The 27,501-nt window shown below is 50.1% G+C and overlaps 1 protein-coding gene across 1 annotated transcript in view; it reads left to right on the plus strand.

Moving 5' to 3' along the window:
• Positions 1 to 27,501, plus strand: part of LOC142312879 (uncharacterized) — a 266,832-nt gene that overhangs the window by 208,605 nt on the left and 30,726 nt on the right. The window contains exon 37 of the mRNA XM_075351863.1: positions 1,245 to 1,663. Within this exon, the coding sequence (XP_075207978.1) occupies positions 1,245 to 1,663 (419 nt within the window). The remainder of the gene's footprint in view (positions 1 to 1,244; positions 1,664 to 27,501) is intronic.

The raw sequence follows: 27,501 nt of genomic DNA on the forward strand, positions 1-27,501 counted from the left end.
ACAGCGAGGTCGCACGAGAGGTAAGTATGTGTGACGGGGGTTACTAACTTTGTGCGACACGGGCAGCGATTTGCCCGTGACGCAAAAAGGACGGGGGCGGGTACGATCGATTGTGAAATCTCACAATCGCTCGTACCGTGTAAAGCAGCCTTTAGACCCAGGTGGGATGGGGAATTCCAATTTGGGTTTACGTTTTCCTCCACTATGGTGCCTCAATGTTCAATACCCGCAAGGATTAAGGTTGGGGGCCTAGATGTCCCTATTATGGTCTTTCTGGATAGTGGTTCAGGGGCAAACATAATTGATGAAGAGTTTGCTCGTTCTTCTGGATTAGAGGTGGAGTTATCAAATCCAGTACGGATTTTTGCCATTGATTTGTCACCTTTTTCCATTCGGAGCTCATATCTTATGTGTGTAAAGGCCTTCCTGTCCAAAATTATATTAGGGTTCCCCTGGTTTGCATTACATAACCCCACTGCTGATTGGAAAACCCAAGATATAATTAAATGGAGTAAATATTGTAAAGAACGCTATCTAGGAACCTGTATTTCGGCAGTTACCGCTAGTCTTCCAGATCCTCTCTCAGATTTTGGTGATGTGTTCTTTGAGAAGGGTTGTCAGGGGTTGCCGCTGCATAAACCTTATGACTGCATCATAACGCCATAATGACGCCAGGGGCAAAGTTGCCCAAGTGCAGACTGTATTGCTTGATGGGTCACGAGAGGTTACCTCTCAAGAAGTATATTACAGAGAGTTCGGCTAAAGGGCACATTAGGCCATCCTCGTCTCCGGTGGCTGCTGGTTTCTTTTTCGTTAAAAAGAAGGATGGTGGGCGTTTCTAAGATTGTCCTTCTCAGAGGGCGGGGCCTGACCGGGCATGAGAGAGGACGCATAGAAGGAGAGCTCCCGGGGAGGCTGCAAACTACTGATTCCACTGGGCCCACAGGACTGAACTTACCAACTAAATAGACACCGGACACCTCCCTGATCATATTACCTAACTCAAAATGCGGAGCCATGACCGGAGGGATTAGCAGACGGCAGCAGGAAGCAGCAGCCACGGAGCGGGGAAAGTCCCAAAATGGAGCTGGCCAGCAAACCGTGTCAAGGTGGGAAGGAGCGCGGCAGCAAACGCGGCAGTGAAGCTTGCGGGATTTGCAAGGGCTCCTGGTGGTGGGGGAACCCCCTCCACTGGGGGGGCACTACAGAGCGCAGCAGACTCGAGTAAACCCAGGGCATCACAGGAGGCACCTCAAGGCTCGGCAAGCCCACGCATCCCTGCAGACTCAGGCAAGTGTGGAGTATCAAAAAGCCCTGCAGCCTCAGGCAAACAAGGGGCACCACAAAGCCCAGCAGACTCGAGCAAGTGCAGAGTAACAAAAAGCCCTGTATCCTTTGGCAAACAAGGAGCACTACAAGGCCCAGCAGACTTGGACAAGTACAAAGCACCACAAAGTCCGACAGGCACAAGCAGCCACGGAGCAGTGCAAAGCCCAGCTGGTTCGAGCAGGCAGGAATCACTAATAAATCCGGGCCAGTATGCTGTGTTAATGGAGAAGGAGGGGGAGGACGGCAGGGCCTTCAAAAAGCATCCGACAGAATGGCAGCTTCAGAAGGAAGAATAAGTGACTTGGAAGACAAGTTACCACAAGTGTCCAGAAAGGTGAGCAATCATGAACAGCTGGCAGCCCTGATGAACAAAACTGATGACTTAAGCCCGCTTTACACGCTGCAATGAATCTTACAATGAATCTTACAATGTGTCGGCGGGGTCACGTCGTAAGTGACGCACATCCGGCATCGTAAGGTACATTGCAGTGTGTAACAGCTACGTGCGATTGCGATTGAACGGTAAAACGTTCATCGCACACACGTCGTTCATTCCTCATGAATTGAACGTCAGATTGTTCATCATACCTGGGGTAGCAATAATCGCAGTGTGTGACACCCCGGGAACGATGAACAGATCTTACCTGCGTCCTGTGGCTCCCGGCCGGTAATGCGGAAGGAAGGAGGTGGGCGGGATGTTTACGTCCCGCTCAGCTCCACCCCTTCGCTTCTATTGGCCGGCTGCCGCGTGACGTCGCTGTGACACCGAACGTCCCTCCCACTCCAGGAAGTGGACGTTCGCCACCCACATCGAGGTCGTATGGACGGGTAAGTGCGTGTGACAGGGGTTAATCGTTTGTGCGGCACATTCAACAAAACTGAACGTGCCGCACATACGATGGGGGCGGTTACGATCCCATACGATATCGTATGCTGGATCGTAAGGTGTAAAGCAGGCATTAGAGAACAGGCTGAGGATTAACAATGTGAGAGTGATCGGAATCCCGGAGAAGACGGAAGGTACAAATCCATCCGAATTTTTCGAGAAATGGCTGCACAAGATATTTGGTGATGAGGTTCTTTCACGACTCTACGCAGTTGAACGGGCACACAGAGTCCCCACAAGACCACTGCCACCGGGAGCCCCTCCCTTTTGATTAAACTGCTTCACCATAGAGATAGAGATGCCATCCTACGCGCAGCCCGCAACAAGGGAGATGTCATGGTCAGCGGTTACAGAGTTTTCATTTTTCCGTGGAGATATCGAAGCGAAGGGCGTGCTTCATCGATGTAAAGCGGTGCTTGAGGGCTCTGCATATCTCCTACTCCATGTTATACCCCGCGAGGCTAAGGGGCACTTTGCACACTACGACATCGCAGCTGCGATGTCGGTGGGGTCAAATTGAAAGTGACGCACATCCGGCGTCGCAGACGATATCGTAGTGTGTAAAGCCATTTTGATACGATTAACGAGCGCAAAATCGTCATAATCGTATCATCTGTGTAGCGTCAGTCATTTCCAAAATTTGGAAATGACCGATGTTACGATGTTGTTCCTCGTTCCAGCGGCATCACACATGCCGCAGGAGCGAGGAACATCTCCTAAATGTGTCCTGCGGCTCACGCCAGCTATGCGGAAGGAAGGAGGTGGGCGGGATGTTTACGTCCCGCTCATCTCCGCCCCTCCGCTTCTATTGGCCGCCTGCCGTGTGATGTCATTATGACGCCGCACGACCCGCCCCCTTAATAAGGAGGTGGGTCGCCGGCCAGAGCGACGTCGCAGGGCAGGTGAGTGCATGTGAAGCTGGCGTAGCGATAATGTTCGCTACGCCAGCTATCACCATGATATCGCTGCTGCGACGGGCGCAGGAACTATCGCGCTTGGCATCGCAAGCATCGGCTTGCGATGTCGTAGTGTGCAAAGTGCCCCTTAGAGTGGCAGCACTAAACGAGATCTTTTTCTTTGAAAATCCGAAGGATGCCCGCTGGTGGCTGGATCTGAACGAGCAGTGAACCAAGCAACAAACCCTGGTGCTGCTGAATTAAATTACAACCTCTGCTACAAGGAGGAGAAATCCAGGGGATGTTTAATTTAGTTTTACGGAAATATAAGGGAAAAAGAGAGAAAAAAGAAAAATTTCTTTCCACTTCTTCCTTTTTTTCTTTTTCTTTTTTCAAGGTCAAGTGCCACCGGTCAATAATCGGTAGATATTCACGGCTGCAGGATTGTTTCCTTTTGTTCTTCTCTAGAACCACTATGGCCCAGTGGTCACAGAATTTGGCTATGTCAATTTGAGGAGGTAGCGTCTCCGGGGGTGATCCCCCCCTTTTTTCTTTTTCGCACCCTCCTTTTTTTTTTTGAGTTTCATGCCAGGTTGCAGGATGAACTCGTGTCCTCTGTTCGGCTTCAATGTTTTTGAATGTGTTTTTTCGTTCGGGTTTTATGGGAAACTAAGAATGTATGATATTGCTAATGTTGTAGTTCTGTACATGATTCTGTCTTCTAGGGTTTTACGGGTATGGGACCAAGAGTGTATGATGTCATTGAGGGATTGTTGGGAATGCAAAATGTTTCTACTTGCTTGGTATGGCAGGGAAGGTTAACATCTTAACGTGGAATGTCCGTGGTCTGGGTGATCCCACAAAGAGGGCGGCAGTTATGGACTTTGTCAGGGATCATTTTCCTGCTATAGTCTGTCTACAGGAAACCCACTTAGATAAGGAAAAAATAACATACCTGACTAGATCATGGATTAGCTATAGTTACCATTCTACTTTTTCATCTTACTCCAGGGGGGTCAGCCTATTGATACATAAAGCCATACCATTTGAACCCATTGAATCAAAAGTAGACAGGGAGGGGAGGTTTCTTTTGGTCCGGTGTAAAATTCTGAACAAAAAGTTGTTACTAATAGGGGTATACATCCCTCCACCCTACAATAACGGGTAATAAAGATGGTGGCGGAGGCTATGCAGGAGAATTCCGATGTACAGGTGCTATGTATGGGGAATTTCAATAACACTATTCACCCATATTAGGACAAATTTAACAATGACCCGTCTCTGGCAACACTGCCTATTTCAACTTTTGGTGAGACGCTAAAAGATCTGGCACTGACAGATGTGTGGAGGGTTGGACACCCAGGGATTCGCCAATTCTCCTGTTACTCTAAGTCACATGAAACCCTATCCAGAATTGACATGACACTGGGGTCTGCGGGAGTGTTGCCACTAGTGGAGTCAGTATCTTACCTACCTAGAGCCATCTCGGACCATTCGCCTATGGTGACCTGCCTCCGACTTCTCCCTCAGCCTGACCCGGCCCTTGCCACCTGGTCCCTGAACCCTTTTTGGCTGCAAATTATTGAGGCTGACCCTATTGCTATTACCTTAAACCATTACTTTAAATGTCCAGGAGGATATTTCTCAAAATATTATATGGGATGCCATGAAGGCTTGTTTGCGGGGGTCATTAATACAGGGGATTAGCAGATCTAAGACCCGGTCACGTCAGTTTGGAATATTTCTTAGGGACAGGGTTCAGTCTACGGAACATCAGTACATAGAATCGGCAACCACTCAATCTGTTGGAGTGGAAGGAGGCCCAGAAGTCATATGATATTCACCTCAGGGAAAAGGCCAAGAATAGGCGGATGTTCTCACAGCACACATTTTTTAAAGTGGGGAAAAGGCAGGGCATCTATTAGCCGTAATAGCTAGGGCACAGCCGGCTCCGCTTTGGACTCGTCACAAACCCAGCTCAAATTTGTAGACGTCATATACACGGCTCCATTCTGTACACTTCACACACCCAGCTCCAATTTGTACACATCACATACACGGCTCCACTCAGTACACATCACATACATGGCTCCACTAAGTACACGTCACATACACGGCTCTACTCTGTACACGTCACATACACGGCTCTACTCTGTACACGTCACATACACGGCTCCACTCTGTACACGTCACATACACGGCTCCACTCTGTACACGTCACATACACGGCTCCACTCTGTACATGTCCCACACCCGGTTCCATTACGTAGACGTCACAACACACTCGGCTCCACTCTGTACACGTCACATACACGGCTCCACTCCGTACACGTCACACACCCGGCTCCATTCTCTACACGTCACATACACGGCTCCATTCTGTACACGTCACATACACGGCTCCATTCTGTACACGTCACACATCCGGCTCCATTCCGTAGACGTCACACACTCAGCTCCACTCCGTACATGTCACACACCCGGCTCTATTCCGTACACTTCACACACAGCTCTACTCTGCACACACGGCTCTGCTCTGTACACACACGACTCTGCTATATCCACACTGTGAACCCCTCCTGACCCCACATATAAACTTATAACTCATAACTCTATCTGCCCCGGTACTCCTAACAACACACGTCACAACAACACTCGGCTCCACTCTGTACACGTCACACACCCGGCTCCATTCCATAGACGTCACACACACGGCTCCACTCTCTACACGTCACATACACGGCTCCATTCTGTACACGTCACACACCCTGCTCTATTCCGTAGACGTCACACACTCAGCTCCACTCTGTACACGTCACATACACTGCTCCATTACGTAGATGTCACACATGGCTCCGTACACCTCTTATACACACACGGCTCTGCTACATCCACATTGTAAAGCCCTCCTGACCCCACATATAACCTTCCCCTCATCCAGCACCATGACAACCAGCACAGCAGAGTCCTGCAAACACTGAGGAGCTGACCATGTGACCCCTGACTCCTCCCCTCCATGTGACATCATCACAGGTCCTGTAAGCACAGAACAGCCATATAACGCCACTATCATGTGACAAATTACGTCATAACTGGAAGGAGCCCATACATTCTAGCATCTACTCTGCAGGTGGAGGTTTGTAAAGACTCCTCATTACTGGGCACATTAACCCCTTTATAACTGACCAGAGGTATGTGTCATATTTTAATAGCACCGTTCATGGTTACCTGTAGTCATTCAATTGACTGTTATATTTTTTGGGTAGGGACAGCAGTAAGTTATTCACCAGCATTTAACCCCTTAGAGCATAGTCCCCATCTCCTCACCGCAGCCAGGATTTAGGTTCGATTCACATAAATGATGATGATTATATTTGTCAAAAAAAATGTTGCACTGTGTAAGTTCAGGGCGTGAGCCGTGAAAGAAGCAGGAGTTACTTTTCCCGACCAGGTTTTGGGCATTGTCGATCGTAACAATTCCCGGCTGCGGTTTGCCATGGCCATGCTGGGTAAGAGATGCCGCTTGACGCACAGCTGCGATCCGTCTGGCATGACTTCTGTACTCCAGGCCTTTAAGCTGTAATACTGCTTGTCAGAGCTTTACCTTGCATGGTTGAAATAAGAAAGATTGGTATGTGGAATCAACGCCGTCCACCATGGCGGATGGTGATTGTGTCATGTCTGTAGATGTATGAGGAGACAGATAACCTTCTGCATGTGACATCAGAAAGCAATCCACCCTTTCTGCGGGAAATAGTGGTAGCTGGGGTATCTTCCAGTAAGCCTGAACTTATGCCATTATTTCCCGAAAAACTGTAGGGGAAGAAAGGTGTACAAGACCATTGGGTAATACCCTTTCGAGTATAAGGAAAGTAGAAGGAAGATGTTCACCTGAGCACCTATGAATGCCTGAAAATTTCAGCTGCTGCTTCATGGCTGGGGCATGAACTCTTCCAGGATAGATGACCAATTTGGAAGATAGCAAGATATTAGGCTGTGCTGTTGTAATGAAGAATCCTTATGTGATGCAAGTGACACACTACAACACAAGGGGACTCTTTAACGACAGTGGGCATTAGCGCTAGAGAGGGGATAGATGGGACACCTCCTTCACTCACTTGCAGATGTACCCTACACTTCTAGCCAGTCCCTATACAGGATTCGCACCTGTCCCCGAACAGAATACCTGATAGCCTGGCAGACTGTTACAGGGGGCTGTCTGATAATAAAACCTAAAGGAGTATCAGACAGTCAGGGTCCACCGTGCAAAGACTCTGCTGCAGACTATGGCAGAGGATAAGGGGTATATAAGTGTGCCACTGTAAATAATAATAATAGCACAAGTGCAGAGTGCAATACCTCTGTTAAACTCACAGAGGAATATAATTAGAAAATAAAGCAATTCCTCCCTTACTTGGAGGGTGTGTGGAATTGTCTCTGTTAATGATCACAGAGACAAAAGCAGTGAGTGTGAAATGGCACTTACCTAGGTCCGTTCCTCTAGTGGTGCCAGGAGACGGACAGCAGCGTAAGCCGCACAAAGCTCCTATCTGCGTTCGTTCCACTAGTATGCGAGGACACGAACCACTAGATATGGCACCTGCCTAGGTCCGCTCTTCTAGTGGTGCAAAAGAGACGAAAAGCAGCATACGCCGCACAAAGCTCCTACCTCTGTTCTCTCCCCTAGAGTGCGAGGATATGAACAACTGCCAGACGCAGTATAAGGAACGTTACCCTAGCGGCAACGTCCACCTACGAGTAGAATCACAAGGCCCAGCCGGACCATGTGCCTCAGGCACCTGCCTATGTCCGCTCCCCTAAGAGGTCAGGATACGGACTGCAGCCGAAGCTGTAAGGTATAAGAACGCTACCCTGCCGGTAGCGCTCACCTAACATAGACAGATGCCTAGAGGGACGTGCACAGAGCGTCTACTCTCATGCATGAACCAAAAGTACTGAACGCCGTGTGGCGTGCGTTAGGGTCTTATATAGACTCTGTGCCTCATCCAAGATGGAGGACACCAGAGCCAATCCGCTGCCAGAATGACAGCAATGACGTCCCGCTGGCCTATCACCGAGCAAAGCGTCACAAGCACATGACCAGCAATCCAATCGGCATAGAAGGTGTCAGAGACATGTGACCACGTGTCACAAGCACATGACCAGCGGCCAATCAGCTTAGAAGGTGTCAGAGACATGTGACCTCGTGTCAGCGATGATGTCACCCGCACATGTGCAATAGCCCCAAGATAGGACTTAGTCTCCAGCGCTTGCACATGTGCAGTAGCAAGAAATCCGGACATAGTCTCCAGAGCCACAGCAACCGTAACAGTACCTCCCCCTCAAGGGCCCCCCTCCCGGCGACGCAGGTAATTGGCAACTAAGTCGGGAGCATGGACAGCCTCCTCAGGCTCCCAAGAGCGAAGTTCCAGGCCGTAGCCCTCCCAATCTATCAAGAAGAACCTGCGCCCTCTAACCATCTTAAAACCAACTATGGCTCGTACCTCATAGCTAGAGCAAGAGGAATCAGAGGCAGGAGAGTGCACTTCACGAGCGTGAGGTAAAATAGCCGGCTTTAGCAGTGAAACATGGAATTTGTCATGGATCCTAAGATGGACAGGTAACTTCAATTGGTAGACTACGGGATTTACCTGTCGAAGAACCTCATAAGGACCCAGGAAGCGAGGAGCAAATTTGACAGAGCTCACTCTAAGTTTCACGTGTTTTGCAGAGAGCCACACAAAGTCCCCTGGAGAAAAGACAGGAGCCAGGCGACGAAACCGATCGGACACCGTCTTCATACGGTCCTTAGCTGCTTGGATCGACTCTTGAGTCCGATCCCCAACCTCTCTGGCATTAGTTGCCCAGTCGGCCACAAGAGGAGAAGGTGCAGCAGTGGGAAACGGTACCGGTACCCTAGGGTGTTGCCCATTATTGAGTACGAATGGTGTCTGCCCAGTGGCCTCGGCCAGCGAATTGTTAAGGGCAAATTCTGCCCAGGGTAGGAGGGAGGACCAGTGTGAGGTAAATCCGGAGATATGACGATAAATCATGATATTCAAGTATGTCAGGAAGCCCTCTCCTGGTGTCACCCCCCCTTTCCTTCACACAACTGGTTTAGCAACAAATCCCATGGCCATCTCCTGTGATATGGAGATGAGGTGGTGTGGGAACAATGGACACAGGATGACTCCCTGCCGTCACCCTGTAACAAGAGTTGTATCTCATTAGCAAGGCTATGGAAATAGCCAGACAGAACGACTCCAGTAAAAAATGGTTCATATCTCGCAAGCCATATTTCCGATAAATATGGCAACCATAAAAATGGTGTCTCCGCATGCGGACGATGCCGGCACACCCTTTTTATGGGAGCAGGACATTGGGAAATGCCCCAGGCGTGATATCAGCCAATGGGGAACTGGCAGACAGGTCATGAGTCCCCTCGTTCTGTAGCTAAATTCATAACTGTCACAATGAGAGCATTGGCGTCCGCCTACGACACTCCCAGGCAAAGTTATGGCCCATATTCCATGTTGTGGATTGTCCATAACTCAAGCCAGGGGTGGAGCAGTGCTCCCTCTGAGGTCACTAAGGTAGGAGGGGACCTGGATCTGCCCAGGTTGATAACCCTACTTCGGCCATTTTCCAGCGTTCTTTCGCTGGGGGTCACGTGTAGGAAACATCTGTGGGAGTTCCTGGAAACCTGGCCTACAGCGCCCCCCTGTGGCCAGACGCAACAAGGTAACTGCTGGAACTGTGTATGCCTGTTTGTAACCCATGCTTTGATTGTAACTGTACTCTGACATATGTATATTCTGTAGATTCCCTATTGTATATATTGTAGTTTCTAGTGTGCTTTAGGCTGATTAAATTATATAATTAATCTTGGGCTGTTCTGTTATCTCGATCTTGAATCCCACGTCTGTGTGTTCGGCTAATAGTTACCGTGAAGCGGTTGGTGGCAGCGAGTTGTGCCAAGGATTATTGTGGGGAGGCCAGTGAGATTCGGGGAGATTTTATATATTCCGCCCGCGGAGGTCGGGGGAATATATACCCTACTCTCACCGGGGACCCTTCAATAATCGGCATAAGTAGTATAGCGGCCTCCTTGCTTATCGTCGGGCAATTCCATAATTGGCCTGACTATAAGAGGGGCGCTAGAGAGCGCATCACGTGCTCTGTCTGTCGGTCGGGAGGTATAAAGGAGGGGTGACCCCCACTTGTTACCCCCCGATTGTGACGTACTGGTAGCCAGCGCGGGGGATTTCTGAGTGACCCCCCCCGGTGGTTTGTGACATATTGGTGGCATAGCGGTGGGATCGAGATAATAGTGTGTGTGAGTGTGAGACCCATACTCCCAGACACTAAAGACTGCCTGCAGCAGCTGTGGCTGCTGGGGTCTTCAGACTAGCTCAACACTAGAGTGTCAGAGTGCAGATACTGTAAGGTGTGTGGAGGCATCAGGTGTCAGTTCTGTGTCAGTGACCAAAAGTCTGCAAGAATGGCTGATGGCACCAGGAGCAGAGCTATGCAACTGGCCAATGCTAAAGCAGGAGCCGAAGAGAGGGAGGACGGTGCTGTGGGCAGTAATGAGGAGGTTGCCCACGAGTCCTCCAGGAGCTCGACGCCAGAAAACCGTTCTGCAGAGGACAGCGCACAAGCTGGCAATTATGGACAAGATGAGGAGCAGCTCACCCAAGGGTCCTCAACGAGCCAGATGCCAGCCCTCCGCTCTGCAAGGGACAGTGAATCACCAGGCTCCGCAGCGGGCCGCAGATCACCACGTGCCATTCCACCGAGCCTGGGAGGCTCGGATAGCCTTCTTCAAATGGCTATGGCCCTTCTCCAGGCTGGAGACCAGGAGGGCTACAAGGGACTCCTGGCAGAGCGCAGGGCAGAGCGGCAAGCAGCGCGTGAGGCTGAGGCTGCGGAGCGGCAGGCAGCGCGTGAAGAGCGCCAGGCAGAGCGTGACTACCAGCTGCAGCTAGCTCAGCTCCGGCCCTCATCAGCCACACGTGACCTTCAAGACACCAAACTTCCAAAGGTCCGTGTTGAGGACTTCCCAGTGCTGGAGAAGGATGGAGACTTGGACTCTTTCTTGACTGCTTTTGAACGGACTTGCTTGCAGCACCATCTGAACAAGGACCAGTGGGCCAAATACCTGACCCCCCGTTTAAGGGGTAAGGCCCTGGATATCCTTGGGGACTTGCCTGCTGAGGCAGATCAGGGCTACGACACCATCAAGCGGGCCCTGATCCAACAGTACAACCTCACCCCGGAGTCCTACCGCAAGAAGTTCCGGAGCCTACAGAAGGGACCAAAGGACTCCTGGGCTGACCACCGGCGGGCACTTGCCCGAGCTGCCGACCACTGGACCCAAGGCCTGCAGCTTTCCACCGGACCGGAGATCCTGGACTTGTTCATCACGGAGCAACTCTTGTGGAACTGCCCTGAGGATCTCCGCCAGTTCATCCGAGACCAGAAGCCAAAGGGGTCCACGGCTACAGCTGCCCTGGCCGATGACTACACCAACAATCGGGCCCCTGAGGCCAGGAGAGCAGCCACCAGCAGCACCTGGAGAGGGGGTAAGATGAACTCTGCGACTGCCCCACCTGCCCCTAGACTGCAGGGGGTGTCCCCCTCAACTCCCCTCTCCAGGCCCGTGGCAGAACCAAGACGGTGCCACCAGTGCAACTTACCTGGACACTTCAAGGCCATGTGCCCTCAGCGTCCCAAGGCCCCGGCTCCGTCCCCGTCCCAAGGGCCGCCCAAGGTGTATTGTGTGGGTGGGGGTGGTGGTAGGTCCCTGGACAGCTTCCAACCTGTCACCGTCGGCCGGTCTGTGACCATAGGACTGCGAGACAGCGCCTCGGAGGTGACTCTGGTGCGGCCTGAGATGGTGTCCCCCCAAGACTTGATCCCTGGAAAAACCCTCGCTGTCTCCGGGATTGGAGGCACTGACCCGGCGCTGCCTGTTGCTGACATTTATGTGGACTGGGGCGCAGGGCGAGGGGTGAGGGAGGTGGGGGTAACTGATCGGATCCCCGCAAACGTGCTACTTGGGACAGATTTGGGGCAGATAACCTCCCAGTTTGGGCCCCAACCAAGGGCTGAACCTTCAGCCAGTACTGACATGCCTCTGGACAATGTTAATGTGTTATCTATGAATGATGTAAGGGAGGAGGGAGTGAACTCTGATATTTCTGCTTGCATAGACACCATAGACACACACACAGCTGCAGCTGTGACAGGGGAGGGGGTCAGAGAAAGGTGTGACAATGCCTCTACAAGTAATCAGCCTGTGAGCTGGGATCTGTTGCCCTCTGCAGGGATAAGCAGAGAGCAGGGTGCTGCAGGGGGAGGACCAGTGTGTGGGGTGGGGGCTACCACAGCAAATGTGGGGTCCCCAGAGATTTCACAGCGGGGTTCTGTTGCTGCAGGAGGGGAACAGGCAGGTGAGATTGGGGCCGGTCCAGGAGCGGAAGTGCTCCCAGGTAAGATCTCGGTGCATGGTTCCCCCACAACCGGGGTGTCAGGAAGCCAGGTAGGTCTGCCTGAACCGGCGACTTGGTCAGGAACGGAGGAGGAGCAGGCCCGACCCACGGTCGCAGCGGCTGTGGCCGCTGTCACCCGCAGTGGGAGTGCTGGAAGCCAAGGGGCCTCCCGGAGGTCCGATAGCTCTTCCCCTTCTGACCAAGTGGCAGCCGAGTCAGGTGGAGGCCAGGACACAGGTCCCGGGGTACTGACTGAAGATGTGACAGTCTCGTCGATTCTGGCCACATCTAGTCAGGGGTTTCAGGCAGCGTTAGAAGCTGACGACAGCCTGAAAGCTCTTAAGGAGCAGGCGGCACAGCCTCCCTCGGACTCGGACCCGGAGCGAGTGGTCTGGGACCAAGGACGGCTGTACCGGGCCACGGTCCAGCAGGGTTCACCGGAGGCGTGGCCCAGGGACCGACAGTTGGTGGTACCCTATCCGTTCCGGACGGAGTTGTTGCGGATCGCACATGAGATTCCGATGGCCGGACACCTAGGGATCGCTAAGACCAAGGCCAGGTTAAACCAGCATTTCTACTGGCCAAAAATGGGGGCCGATGTGGCTGCCTACTGCCGTTCGTGTGAAACCTGTCAGAGAGTGGGGAAGGCGGGGCCACACCCCAAAGCCCCACTGGTATCTCTGCCAATCATCGATGAGCCTTTCAGGAGGGTGGCTGTGGATCTGGTCGGCCCGCTGGCCATCCCCAGCAGCTCCGGGAAACGCTTCATACTGACGGTAGTGGACTATGCCACCCGGTACCCAGAAGCAGTGGCCTTGTCGTCCATTCGGGCTGACAAGGTGGCCACCGCATTGCTGGAGATTTTCTCCCGAGTGGGTTTTCCCCAGGAAATGCTCACTGACCGGGGGACCCAATTCATGTCCCAGCTGATGGAGGCCCTCTGTAAGCAAGTTCAGGTGCGACATCTGGTGGCCAGCCCGTACCATCCACAGACTAATGGCCTGTGCGAGCGGTTTAATGGCACCTTAAAGCAGATGCTTAAGATGTTGGTCGACGCCCATGGGCGTGACTGGGAGCGGTATCTCCCACACCTGTTATTTGCTTACCGGGAGGTTCCACAGGCCTCAACAGGATTCTCACCGTTTGAGCTCCTGTACGGGCGACGTGTGCGGGGCCCCCTGGCTCTGGTGAAAGAGGCTTGGGAAGGGGATTTGGCCACCCCTGGAGTGTCGGTTATCGAGTATGTCATGCGCTTCCGGGACAAAATGCAGGCCTTGACGCAACTGGTACACGACAATATGGCTCAAGCCCAGGCCGATCAGAAGCGTTGGTACGACCAGAACGCTTGTGAGAGGACCTACCAAGTGGGTCAAAAGGTGTGGGTACTGGTCCCCGTACCACAGGACAAGCTTCAGGCAGCCTGGGAAGGCCCATACCTCGTGTACCAGCAGCTCAACCCTGTGACGTACCTGGTCACCCTGGACCCTGCCCGTGGAAGGCGGAAGCCCTTCCATGTGAACATGATGAAGGCACATCATGAGCGGGAGGCATGTGCGCTCCCCGTGTGCAACCTGCCCGAGGAGGGAGAAGCGGAAACCCTCTTGGATATGCTAGCCCAGGTTAGGGCAGGCGGATCCATTGAGGATGTGGAGGTTGGCCACCAGCTCTTGGAGGACCAACGGTCCCAGCTGTGGGCCACCCTCCTCCCCTTCCGGGGGTTGTTTGCCAACCAGCCCGGAAGGACTGACTTGGCTGTCCATCACGTGGACACTGGGGATCATCCCCCGATCCGGCGTTCAGCATATCGGGTCTCCCTGGAGGTGCAGCAACACATGCGCCAGGAGATTGACGAGATGCTGAAGCTGGGGGTGATCCAGGCATCCAACAGCGCTTGGGCCTCGCCTGTAGTCCTCGTCCCTAAGAAGGACCGAACCACTCGGTTCTGCGTGGACTACAGGGGGCTCAATGCTGTCACGGTCGCCGATGCGTACCCAATGCCACGCATCGATGACCTGCTCGATCAGTTGGCCGGGGCTCAGTACCTGACCATCATGGACCTGAGCCGGGGATATTGGCAGATCCCCCTGACTCGCAAGGCCAGGGAACGCTCTGCCTTTATTACCCCATTTGGACTATACGAGTCCACGGTGATGCCATTCGGGATGAGGAATGCCCCTGCCACTTTCCAGCGGATGGTCAACACCCTGCTCAAGGGACTTGAAGGGTACGCGGCCGCGTACCTAGATGACATTGCCGTCTTCAGTCCCACCTGGGAGGACCACCTAGAGCATCTAGCACAGGTGCTCAGGCGGATCCACCGGGCAGGTTTGACCATCAAGCCGGGAAAGTGTCAGCTGGCCATGAGCGAGGTCCAGTACCTCGGTCACCGGGTAGGCGGGAGAACACTGAAGCCCGAGCCTGAGAAAGTGGAGGCCATCGCATCCTGGCCCACCCCCAGGACCAAGAAGCAGGTGATGTCCTTCTTGGGGACCGCTGGGTACTATAGGAGGTTTGTTCCATGCTATAGTAGCCTGGCAAAGCCCTTGACGGACCTCACCAAGAAGAAGCTGCCCTCTGCAGTCGATTGGACAGTGGACTGCGAGACAGCCTTCCGGGCCCTAAAGGACGCCCTGTCCAGCCCGCCCGTGCTACAGGCAGCCGACTTCACGCGGCCGTTTGTAGTACAGACCGACGCCAGTGACTTCGGCCTCGGTGCGGTGCTCAGCCAGGTGGACTCTGCGAGCCAAGAGCACCCAGTCTTGTACCTGAGCAGGAAGCTGTTACCAAGGGAAGTGGCCTATTCCACGATGGAAAAGGAGTGCCTGGCCATAGTGTGGGCCCTGCAGCGTCTGCAACCCTATCTATACGGGCGCCACTTCATCGTGGAGACGGACCACAATCCCCTCAGCTGGTTGCACACCGTCTCTGGGACGAATGGGCGATTGTTGCGATGGAGCCTTGCGCCCCAGCAATACAACTTCACCATTCGCCACAAAAGGGGCCGTGACCACGGTAACGCAGACGGGCTGTCCCGACAAGGAGAGGTCGCGGACGGGCGCACGGGGGAACACCGGAGTGTGCTGCCCCCTAGCGCCCTCAAAAGGGGGGAGGTGTGAGGTAAATCCGGAGATATGACGATAAATCATGATATTCAAGTATGTCAGGAAGCCCTCTCCTGGTGTCACCCCCCCTTTCCTTCACACAACTGGTTTAGCAACAAATCCCATGGCCATCTCCTGTGATATGGAGATGAGGTGGTGTGGGAACAATGGACACAGGATGACTCCCTGCCGTCACCCTGTAACAAGAGTTGTATCTCATTAGCAAGGCTATGGAAATAGCCAGACAGAACGACTCCAGTAAAAAATGGTTCATATCTCGCAAGCCATATTTCCGATAAATATGGCAACCATAAAAATGGTGTCTCCGCATGCGGACGATGCCGGCACACCCTTTTTATGGGAGCAGGACATTGGGAAATGCCCCAGGCGTGATATCAGCCAATGGGGAACTGGCAGACAGGTCATGAGTCCCCTCGTTCTGTAGCTAAATTCATAACTGTCACAATGAGAGCATTGGCGTCCGCCTACGACACTCCCAGGCAAAGTTATGGCCCATATTCCATGTTGTGGATTGTCCATAACTCAAGCCAGGGGTGGAGCAGTGCTCCCTCTGAGGTCACTAAGGTAGGAGGGGACCTGGATCTGCCCAGGTTGATAACCCTACTTCGGCCATTTTCCAGCGTTCTTTCGCTGGGGGTCACGTGTAGGAAACATCTGTGGGAGTTCCTGGAAACCTGGCCTACAGCGCCCCCCTGTGGCCAGACGCAACAAGGTAACTGCTGGAACTGTGTATGCCTGTTTGTAACCCATGCTTTGATTGTAACTGTACTCTGACATATGTATATTCTGTAGATTCCCTATTGTATATATTGTAGTTTCTAGTGTGCTTTAGGCTGATTAAATTATATAATTAATCTTGGGCTGTTCTGTTATCTCGATCTTGAATCCCACGTCTGTGTGTTCGGCTAATAGTTACCGTGAAGCGGTTGGTGGCAGCGAGTTGTGCCAAGGATTATTGTGGGGAGGCCAGTGAGATTCGGGGAGATTTTATATATTCCGCCCGCGGAGGTCGGGGGAATATATACCCTACTCTCACCGGGGACCCTTCAATAATCGGCATAAGTAGTATAGCGGCCTCCTTGCTTATCGTCGGGCAATTCCATAATTGGCCTGACTATAAGAGGGGCGCTAGAGAGCGCATCACGTGCTCTGTCTGTCGGTCGGGAGGTATAAAGGAGGGGTGACCCCCACTTGTTACCCCCCGATTGTGACGTACTGGTAGCCAGCGCGGGGGATTTCTGAGTGACCCCCCCCCGGTGGTTTGTGACAACCAGTTATCGTGGTTCTCAGCAACAAAGTGTCGAAGGTATATAATCATGGATTGATTGGTACGCTCAACCAAACCATTGGTCTCCGGATGGTATGCCGAAGAGAGATTCAACTCAATTTGCAGAAGGCTACAAAGATCTCGCCAGAAACGGGAAGCAAATTGCGTGCCTCTATCACAAATGATACGATCTGGCATCCCGTGAAGCCTAAAGACATGCTTGAGGAATAGTTTGGCTAGTACCCTGGAAGACGGGATTCTCGATAACGGTACGAGATGAACCATCCGGGAGAAATGGTCTGTAATGACCCACACAAATCTATGTCCCTGTGAACACGGAAGATCACCCACAAAGTCCATGCCTACCACCTCCCATGGTCTATCTGGCACTGGTAAAGGATGCAAGAGCCCAGCCGGTCTCTGCCGTAATGGACGGTTGCGAGCACACGAGTAGCAGGAACCGACATATCTCTTGACGTGGCTGGCTAAGTGTGGCCACCAATACCACCTCTCCAGTAACTCTCATGTCCACCTAATACCAAAATGCCCACCCACCTTTGAGGTGTGGGCCCACGACAGTATATCATTCTGTCGATCAGGCGGAACAAAGGTCTTGCCCGGTGGGATTTGGTCTAACGTCACAGGGGAAAGCGTATGAAAAACCCTGGAGGGAAAGATAAGACGAGGTTCGTCAATCTCTTCCTGGGTAGAAACCATAGAGCGAGACAGGGCGTCTGCCTTGTTATTCTTACTCCCAGACAAATAGTTGATGGAGAAGTGAAAGCGGGAGAAAAACAAGGACCAGCGGGCTTGGCGAGGATTCAGACGCTGAGCGGTTTGTAAGTACGTCAGATTCTTATGGTCTGTATAGACCTGGAAAGGATGTTTCGCTCCTTCCAGCAAGTGACGCCACTCCTCCAAGGCTAATTTCAGGGCGAGCAGTTCCCTATCCCCAATGGTATAGTTTCTCTCTGCCGGTGAAAAGGTTTTAGCAAAGAAGAAACACGGCCTTTTTCTACCTGCACCGATCTTTTGATACAAGACCGCACCAGCACCCACTGAAGAGGCATCAACCTCCAAGAGGAAGGGCTTATTCTCATCGGGTCTTTGAAGAACGGGAGCAGTTGAAAAGTTTCTTTTTACTGCCTCAAAAGCCTGAGATGTCTCAGTAGACCAGACTTTTGGATTAGCACCTTTCTTAGTCAAGGCCACCAAAGGGGCCACCAAAGTAGAGAAATGGGGTATGAACTGCCTGTAATAATTTATGAATCCTAAGAAGCGTTGCATCGCCTTCAAGGAATGGGGTTCGGACCATTCCAGGACAGCAGAGAGCTTCGCAGGATCCATAGCCAGACCCTCTTGTGAGATAATGTAGCCCAAAAAAGACAAGGATGACTGCTCGAATACACATTTTTCGAGTTTAGCAAACAATGAGTGCTCCCTTAAACGGGAAAGGACACGAACGACATCCTGACGATGAGTCTCCAGATCAGGAGAAAAAATCAGGATGTCGTCCAGATACACCACGACGGAGGATAACAGTAAATCCTGAACACATCATTTACGAAGTCCTGAAATACTGCGGGTGCATTACATAAACCAAAAGGCATGACGAGGTATTCATAGTGACTGTCTCGGGTGTTAAAAGCGGTCTTCCATTCGTCACCCTCTCGAATTCGTACCAAGTTATAAGCACCCCGCAGATCCAACTTCGTAAAAACCTGAGCTCCCCTCAGTCTGTCAAAGAGCTCCAAAATTAAAGGTAACGGGTATTTGTTCTTTATTGTGATTGCGTTGAGACACCTGTAATCTATGCAGGGACGCAAATCACCCTCTTTCTTCCGAACAAAGAAAAACCCAGCTCCCGCGGGAGAGACAGACTTCCGAATGAACCCCTTCTCTAAACTCTCTTATATAGGTCGACATGGCCTCCGACTCAGGTATCGACAGGGGGTAAACCCTGCCCTTAGGTGGAACCGAACCTGGGATAAGGTCTATGGCACAGTCATACGGCCTATAGGGTGGAAGAACCTCAGCACCCTGTTTGGAGAACACGTCAGCGAAATCCAAATAGGGTGTAGGTATGGGAGAGAGATCAGTTGATGCAACCGCAACGACCTTAGGTGGTAAGGGAAGACATCGGGACTGACATTTCGAACCCCAACTAATAATGGTGTCGGACTCCCAGTCAATGTGAGGAGCATGAGTCCGAAGCCATGGGAGACCCAGAAGGACGTCGTCTATACCCTCAGGCAAAACAAGAAAAGAAATCTCCTCTATGTGACCCTGAGGCAGGGAAAGGCGCAAGGGAACTGTCCTCAATGTAATGGAGTCAGAAAACATAGTCCCATTAACAACACGGACAGGAATAGGCACCTCTAACATGATAGAGGGAATATTGTGTCTCTTTACAAATCCTGAGGACACAAAAGTCCCGTCAGCTCCGGAATCCACAAAAGCCATAATAGGCCATGTATTCTCAGAGAATGAGAGCTTACCTGGGATACTACACTTAAGAGGGTGCAGAAGACGTCTCTAGTAACCCCCCCTCTAATGGTTACTAGGCCTGGGAGTTTCCCTGACGACTAGAACACTTGTTGGCATAGTGCCCAGCCTGACGATATACGTAACATATAGGAGGACCAGACTTGCGTAGTCTGGAGGACGTATGACCTAACTCCATAGGAGTGGGAGATGTTTCAGATGCTGAGGAAGATGGTAGTGGACCCTCAACAACTGGAATAGCCCGATGCTTAGGGCGTGAGGAAGAGACCTCGAGTCTACGTTCCCTATGGCGTACGTCGATCCTCGTTGCTACTGTGATCAAGTCCTCCAGAGAAGCAGGGACCTCACGAGTAGCAAGGGCATCCTTGACATAGCCTGCCAACCCTCTCCAGAAGATAGGAATCAACACCTTCTCTGGCCAATCTAGTTCTGCCACCAGAGTTCTAAAAGCAATGGCATAAGAACTAGTGGATAACGAACCCTGAGATAGATCTAAGAGTCTCAGGGCCGCATCATGGGTAACCTGCGGACCCATGAATACCGCTTTAAGAGCATCAAGAAAGTCTTGATGTCTCAGAGTAACCACATCAGAGCGCTCCCATAAGGGAGTCGCCCATTCTAAGGCTTTGTCCTGAAGTAAGGAGATGATAAAGCCTACTCTGGACCTCTCCGTAGAGAAGCGAGAAGAGTTGACCTCTAGGTGTATCTGACACTGACTAATGAAACCACGACATGATCTGTCATCACCAGAATATCTGTTTGGCAGAGCAAGTCGAGGATCATGTGCAGATGTCACCATGGTCTGAGGTTTATCCTCTATACTCTTGAGCCGCGACTCAAGTACTTGTATGTAACGGTGTAACTGCTGATATTCTGCCATAACTGCCAGACCCTTGGCTCAGTCCTAATGTTACAGGGGGCTGTCTGATAATAAAACCTAAAGGAGTATCACACAGTCAGGGTCCACCGTGCAAAGACTCTGCTGCAGACTATGGCAGAGGATAAGGGGTATAAAAGTGTGCCACTGTAAATAATAATAGCACAAGTGCAGAGTGCAATACCTCTGTTAAACTCACAGAGGAATATAATTAGAAAATAAAGCAATTCCTCCCTTACTTGGAGGGTATGTGAATTGTCTCTGTTAATGATCACAGAGACAAAAGCAGTGAGTGTGAAATGGAACCTACCTAGGTCCGTTCCTCTAGTGGTGCCAGGAGACGGACAGCAGCGTAAGCCGCACAAAGCTCCTACCTGCGTTCGTTCCACTAGTGTGCGAGGACACGAAACCACTAGATATGGCACCTGCCTAGGTCCGCTCTTCTAGTGGTGCAAAAGAGGCGGACAGCAGCGTAAGCCGCACAAAGCTCCTACCTGCGTTCGTTCCACTAGTGTGCGAGGACACGAACCACTAGATATGGCACCTGCCTAGGTCCGCTCTTCTAGTGGTGCAAAAGAGACGAACAGCAGCATACGCCGCACAAAGCTCCTACCTCTGTTCGCTCCCCTAGTGTGCGAGGATATCAACAACTGCCAGACGCAGTATAAGGAACGTTACCCTAGCGGCAATGTCCACCTACGAGTAGAATCACAAGGCCCAGCCGGACCATGTGCCTCAGGCACCTGCCTATGTCCGCTCCACTAAGAGGTCAGGATACGGACTGCAGCCGAAGCTGTAAGGTATAAGAACGCTACCCTGCCGGTAGCGCTCACCTAACATAGACAGAGAGATGCCTAGAGGGACGTGCACAGATCGTCTACTCTCATGCATGAACCAAGAGGACTGAGCGCCGGGTGGCGTGCGTCAGGGTCTTATATAGACTCTGTGCCTCATCCAAGATGGAGGACACCAGAGCCAATCCGCTGCCAGAATGACAGCAATGACGTCCCGCTGGCCTATCACCGAGCAAAGCGTCACAAGCACATGACCAGCAATCCAATCGGCATAGAAGGTGTCAGAGACATGTGACCACGTGTCACAAGCACATGACCAGCGGCCAATCAGCTTAGAAGGTGTCAGAGACATGTGACCTCGTGTCAGCGATGATGTCACCCGCACATGTGCAATAGCTCCAAGATAGGACTTAGTCTCCAGCGCTTGCACATGTGCAGTAGCAAGAAATCCGGACATAGTCTCCAGAGCCACAGCAACCGTAACACAGACCCTGTAATAACCCTGGCTAGTGAGTTGGCAGGTGAGGGACGCTAGATGGAAACACAACAACAACAACAACAGACTGCTGCAGTCAGAACCAAAACTGCAGCCATAAAGCAACTTGCAGAGAAGGCTTCACCGGCTATTTCCACCTCTAGGCCAAGCATCTAAATGAACTCAGAGAGTAACCGGCACCCTCTACTAGGATCAGAGGGTATATAGGGACTGGGAGTGGTCCAAACCGGAAACACCTGGGAAATTGATGACAATGGAAAACTGACATTAACCCTCTCCATTTAAACTGCATAATTTTAAGGCAAAGAGACTCTGGCCCAGAACCTGTCACTAGTCTCTACAATAGGGAGACAACTTGACACCAGGGCTGTGGAGTCGGTAAGCCACAGTTGCGACTCCGACTCTGACTCCGACTCCTGGATTTTATCAGGCTCCGACTCCGACTCCGGCTCCGACTCCTTCATAAATGGCCAATTCATAACAACAAATTTACTGTTGTAAAATATTAACATCGTGCTTATTCATTTTCTCACCATCATATAAGTAATCAGACCACTTAGAGCAAAAACTACATTTATTAGAATACAATTAGAATATAGTAAATAACTTTTATAAACTTTTCTAAACTGTAAGTAAATATGCAATAAACACTTTTATGCAGTTAATAAGAAGAAATCTATAAATTTGTCCTCAGAAAAAGTATTGCCTCTGCCAGATCCTCCTTCATGGATGCCCTCAAATCTGATCTAATTATTTTGAGAGCAGAGAACAACCTCTCTACACTAAAGGCTACTTTACACACTGCGACATTGCTAGCGATCTCGTTAGCGATGTGAAATTCTAGATCGCAAGTGCGATCTTTTGAGAGCGCACATAGGTCATTTTACGCATGTGCGATCTCGAAAGATCGCACCTGCGATCTAGAATTTTACATCGCTAACGAGTTCGCTAGCAATGTCGCAGCATGTAAAGTACTCTTTACTTGTGTTGGTGGCAAAGCAGTAACCACTCGGGCAACATCTCTGACAATGTCAGGATACAGAGGAATCGCTTGTTGCACTGTTATTTTTGATGAACGGTCAAATGTCTCAATTTCTTTTAGTGCACATGAAAAATTCTTCTGAAATGTATTGGCTGTGTTCTTTGATGGGGATGACTCTTCTTCTATGCGGGAACGCTTTGCACGGTCCTTGTGATCCAAATATTTTTCGAAATTAAATTTTTCATCAGTTGATGATGAGGGTGAAGATGTGGCAGGACGACCAAATTCTTCTTGTTCCTCCTGACTGTTCTGCAACCCTTTCATCCTTACTGCTATTTCAAACAGAGCTTCTTTTCCTTTACTTAGCTGTTGATCATCTAGAAGAATCCGATGCATTGGGTCTACATAAACAGCTGCCAAAAGAATGTTATTTTGTAATAGTAGCTCCTGTCTCCGTTTCATTGATGTAGCAATGCCACTTGCAATTAACCCTCCTCTTTGGGACAGGCGAAACATCAGGTTCTTCCACTCCTTTAAGAAAATACCTGGAGTTAAGTCCTCTGCTTGTAATTTTTTAGTCACTGTAAATGGGTGCTCTAGCAATTTTTCCAGCTCAGTCACCTGATTCCACTGACTTTCATTTAGCGTCAGTTGAGGGTTAGCCATGTCTACAAGAAAGGTTTTCAGTTCAACCAAGCGCTGAATCATTAAGTAAGTACTGCCCCATCGTGTGGCTTGATCAATAATTGCCCCTTTTCCAGCACATCTCTTCAAAATTGAGTCAACTTTAGGGGTTCTGGCAACAGTAGCCAATTTTCTCACCTTGCCAATCGGTGCAGCAGCATGTCCTTCTTGCAGACTGTCTCTTATAGCCAGCTGTAGCGTATGCACAACACAGCGCATGTGATGAATGAAAGAACATATAGACACAGTTTCAACAAGACCATCTAAACTATCATGTTTCTGTTCATCTGAAGCAACTTCAGTTTGCTCCTCAGTTACAATAATGTGTTCCTCTATTTCAAACATTTCTGTGTCTGTGGACCCAGAATGTTCTTCTAGCTGCTGGTCACCATCATTACTCTCATTCATTAGCTTAATAGTACTTATCATATTTGAAGCATTGTCAGTTACGACAGAAAGAACTTGCTCTTTTTTAAGTTCATAGTCTTGCAGAACCTTTTCCACCAAGACCTGGAGAAACTCACTGGTGTGATGAGCTTTGGTGTCTTTTACTGCCAATGTCTTGGTAACTATTTCATTTTTGTCACAAACAAATCGGACATTGATGGCAAAATAGTTCACTCTGTGACGTGTGCAGGCATCCATTTTAAGAAACGGAAAGCGTCCCTTGAGAGTTTTTTTTAAGTTCTTCCTTTTGTTTAAAAGCTTCTTCGATTACTAATTTTATTACCTTAAAATCACAATATTTATTAGACATATATGCCACAAACAGAGTACATACAAACGTAAAATTATATTAAATAGATATCAGAAAGGAAGGCGAGAAATTTTTCCCTTCCTCCACCCTTCCTAGCATACGGAGGTCGGCGTTCTAATTGGTCATAACGCCCCCGTTCCTCGTCGACTGATGTCCTATACTGACCCTCCACTCACTTTCAAGAGGACATAGAGTGTGTCTAAATAGCAGTGGGTAAAGTGTGACACCAAAACGAAGGCCCATAGAGTTATAAGCACAAATAAATTGTGCAAGGAAAGACACTACGTCCGTCACTAATCGTCTGTCATAGACTAGCAGGGATGGGCCAAACTATGTCATCAAGTCGACATGTAATAAAAGATATATTTGATAAATTTGACATAAGCTGTTATTTGATATAATTGAGATATTTGAATTAAGCTGTTATTTGTCCAGAATTCACCCAACGCGTTTCGCCCCCTAGTCAGCAAAAAAGGGGCTCATCAGGGGTATAACAGCATGGATCCTTGAAACACACAGCTTCAAACCATTATAAAACCATACCAAGACCATTAGATAATATGGTACGTCCTCCAGAGAGCAGTAGTACAACACCACTTCAAGCACCTGATAGAATCGCTGCTAACCGTAAAGTCTGGATAAAGTTCAGGCTAGATTGCCCCCACAGACAGTATCCATATCCGATATGTACTCCTGTGGACGCCCAGATGGAGTACATATCGTTACCTGGGGACTGTTTCCTTCATGATATTCAGAGGGCGCAAATGCTATCATAGGACTCTGTTTAAATCGTTGCCTTCTTGAAATCCTGGGTTGTGTACTATATGTGACCCCAAAAGTTTTTCTGGACATATAAAAATTCTGTGGACATATAAAAAAATTTTCTGGACATATGGATACTGTCTGTGGGGGCAATCTAGCCTGAACTTTATCCAGACTTTACGGTTAGCAGCGATTCTATCAGGTGCTTGAAGTGGTGTTGTACTACTGCTCTCTGGAGGACGTACCATATTATCTAATGGTCTTGGTATGGTTTTATAATGGTTTGAAGCTGTGTGTTTCAAGGATCCATGCTGTTATACCCCTGATGAGCCCCTTTTTTGCTGACTAGGGGGCGAAACGCGTTGGGTGAATTCTGGACAAATAACAGCTTAATTCAAATATCTCAATTATATCAAATAACAGCTTATGTCAAATTTATCAAATATATCTTTTATTACATGTCGACTTGATGACATAGTTTGGCCCATCCCTGCTAGTCTATGACAGACGATTAGTGACGGACGTAGTGTCTTTCCTTGCACAATTTATTTGTGCTTATAACTCTATGGGCCTTCGTTTTGGTGTCACACTTTACCCACTGCTATTTAGACACACTCTATGTCCTCTTGAAAGTGAGTGGAGGGTCAGTATAGGACATCAGTCGACGAGGAACGGGGGCGTTATGACCAATTAGAACGCCGACCTCCGTATGCTAGGAAGGGTGGAGGAAGGGAAAAATTTCTCGCCTTCCTTTCTGATATCTATTTAATATAATTTTACGTTTGTATGTACTCTGTTTGTGGCATATATGTCTAATAAATATTGTGATTTTAAGGTAATAGAGTTTTTCGGTTTTTGTTAGTTTATTCTACCTTGGTATCTATATTCGGTTTGGTTTCGATTACTAATTTTCTAATACTCTCTTTCTCCAGAGAAACTCCAAGCTTGCGGGCCATTTCCCCATTCAGACACATAAAAGCTGGTCGTGAAAATAATGAAACAGGCACACTATCCTTTGCAACAAGCTCTATGATCTGTTTTTTAAATGTATCTACTGTCATTGTCACAGTAACTTTGTCACTGACAAAATATCTTGCAACTGATGGCTGCAAAGTTCTCTGCTCCTTTGTTTGGCTGGAAGAGCTGGGCACTGGTTCATTGGTTTGGATGCAGTCTTTCTCATCCACTGCTTTCAGTACTTCTGGATGAAAGCGCTGTTAGGCTATGTGCGCACAGTACGTTTTTCGCGGCGTTTTTGTGTGTTTTTTGGGTGCGTTTTTGGCCTCAAAACTGCAGGACTTTGCTTCCCCAGCAAAGTCTATGAGTTTTCATTTTTGCTGTCCGCACACATCTGTTTTTTTTCAGCTGCGTTTTTGTGGTGCCACAAAAACGCAGCATGTCAATTATTCCCGCGTTTTTCACTGCGCTTTTCATCCATTGAGTTCAATGGGATGTTGAAAGACGCAATGAGAAACGCAAATAGCTGCGTTTTGGTGCGTTTCTAAGACCAAAAACGCAGCTATAAACGCAGGAGGTGGGCAGTAAAGTGACGTGTACAGGAAGAGGATTCCTTCTGTCAGTAAACACAGAAGCGTGAATCCTCCCGGTACCGTCACCGCTGCGTCCACCTCCCGTCCTGTGCATGTATGCTGCCGTGCGGCGCCATGTCTGGGCGGGAGGTGGAAGCGGCTGCGAAAACAAAAGTTAACAGTAGAAAAAAAAAAAAAATTATACTCACCTGTCTGCAGACTCCCGGTGCCATGCCCGCTCCCATCTCCTCTCACGGTATCGCCACCCCCGCACCGGCTGTGTGCAGACGGCCGGGAAACCTCCGATGGATGCAGGACCTGGCGATGGATCACCTGATGCAGTCACCTGACGCATCAGGTGATCGTAAGTATCACGGTGACGCGGGCGCCCGGCCGGTATCAGCGGATGCGTCAGGAGACTTCATCCCTGATTACCGGCAGCTGCTGCAGCGATCGGACAGGATCAGACTCCCGCCCCATCGCTGCAGGAGCTGCCGGTAATCAGCACATAAGTGAGTATTATTTATTTTTTTTTTTTGCACCGATGCATCTGCTGATTGTATAAACGGCTTTTATACAATCAGCTGATGTGTGATGGGATTCAGGCACTTGATCCTGACACATCATCTGATCGCTTTGCCTTCCAGCAAACCGATCAGATGATATTGGATCCGGATTGGACGGCGCGGGACCCTGACCCAGGATTACTGCGGAGGGGGGTTTATTTCAATAAAGATGGAGTCACTAATTGTGTTGTGTTTTATTTCTAATAAAAATATTTTTCTATGTGTTGTGTTTTTTTTTTATCTTTACTAGAAATTCATGGTGGCCATGTCTAATATTGGCGTGACACCATGAATTTCGGGCTTAGGGCCAGCTATACAGCTAGCCCTAACCCCATTATTACCCGGCGAGCCACCCGGCATCAGGGCAGCTGGAAGAGTTGGATACAGCGCCAGAAGATGGCGCTTCTATGAAAGCGCCATTTTCTGGGGTGGCTGCGGGACTGCAATTCACAGCGGGGGTGCCCAGAAAGCATGGGCACCCTGCACTGTGGATTCCAATCCCCAGCTGCCTAGTTGTACCCGGCTGGACTCAAAAATTGGGCGAAGCTCACGTCA

Source organism: Anomaloglossus baeobatrachus, chromosome 5, assembly GCF_048569485.1.
Source record: "Anomaloglossus baeobatrachus isolate aAnoBae1 chromosome 5, aAnoBae1.hap1, whole genome shotgun sequence".
Classification (NCBI taxonomy): domain Eukaryota; kingdom Metazoa; phylum Chordata; class Amphibia; order Anura; family Aromobatidae; genus Anomaloglossus; species Anomaloglossus baeobatrachus.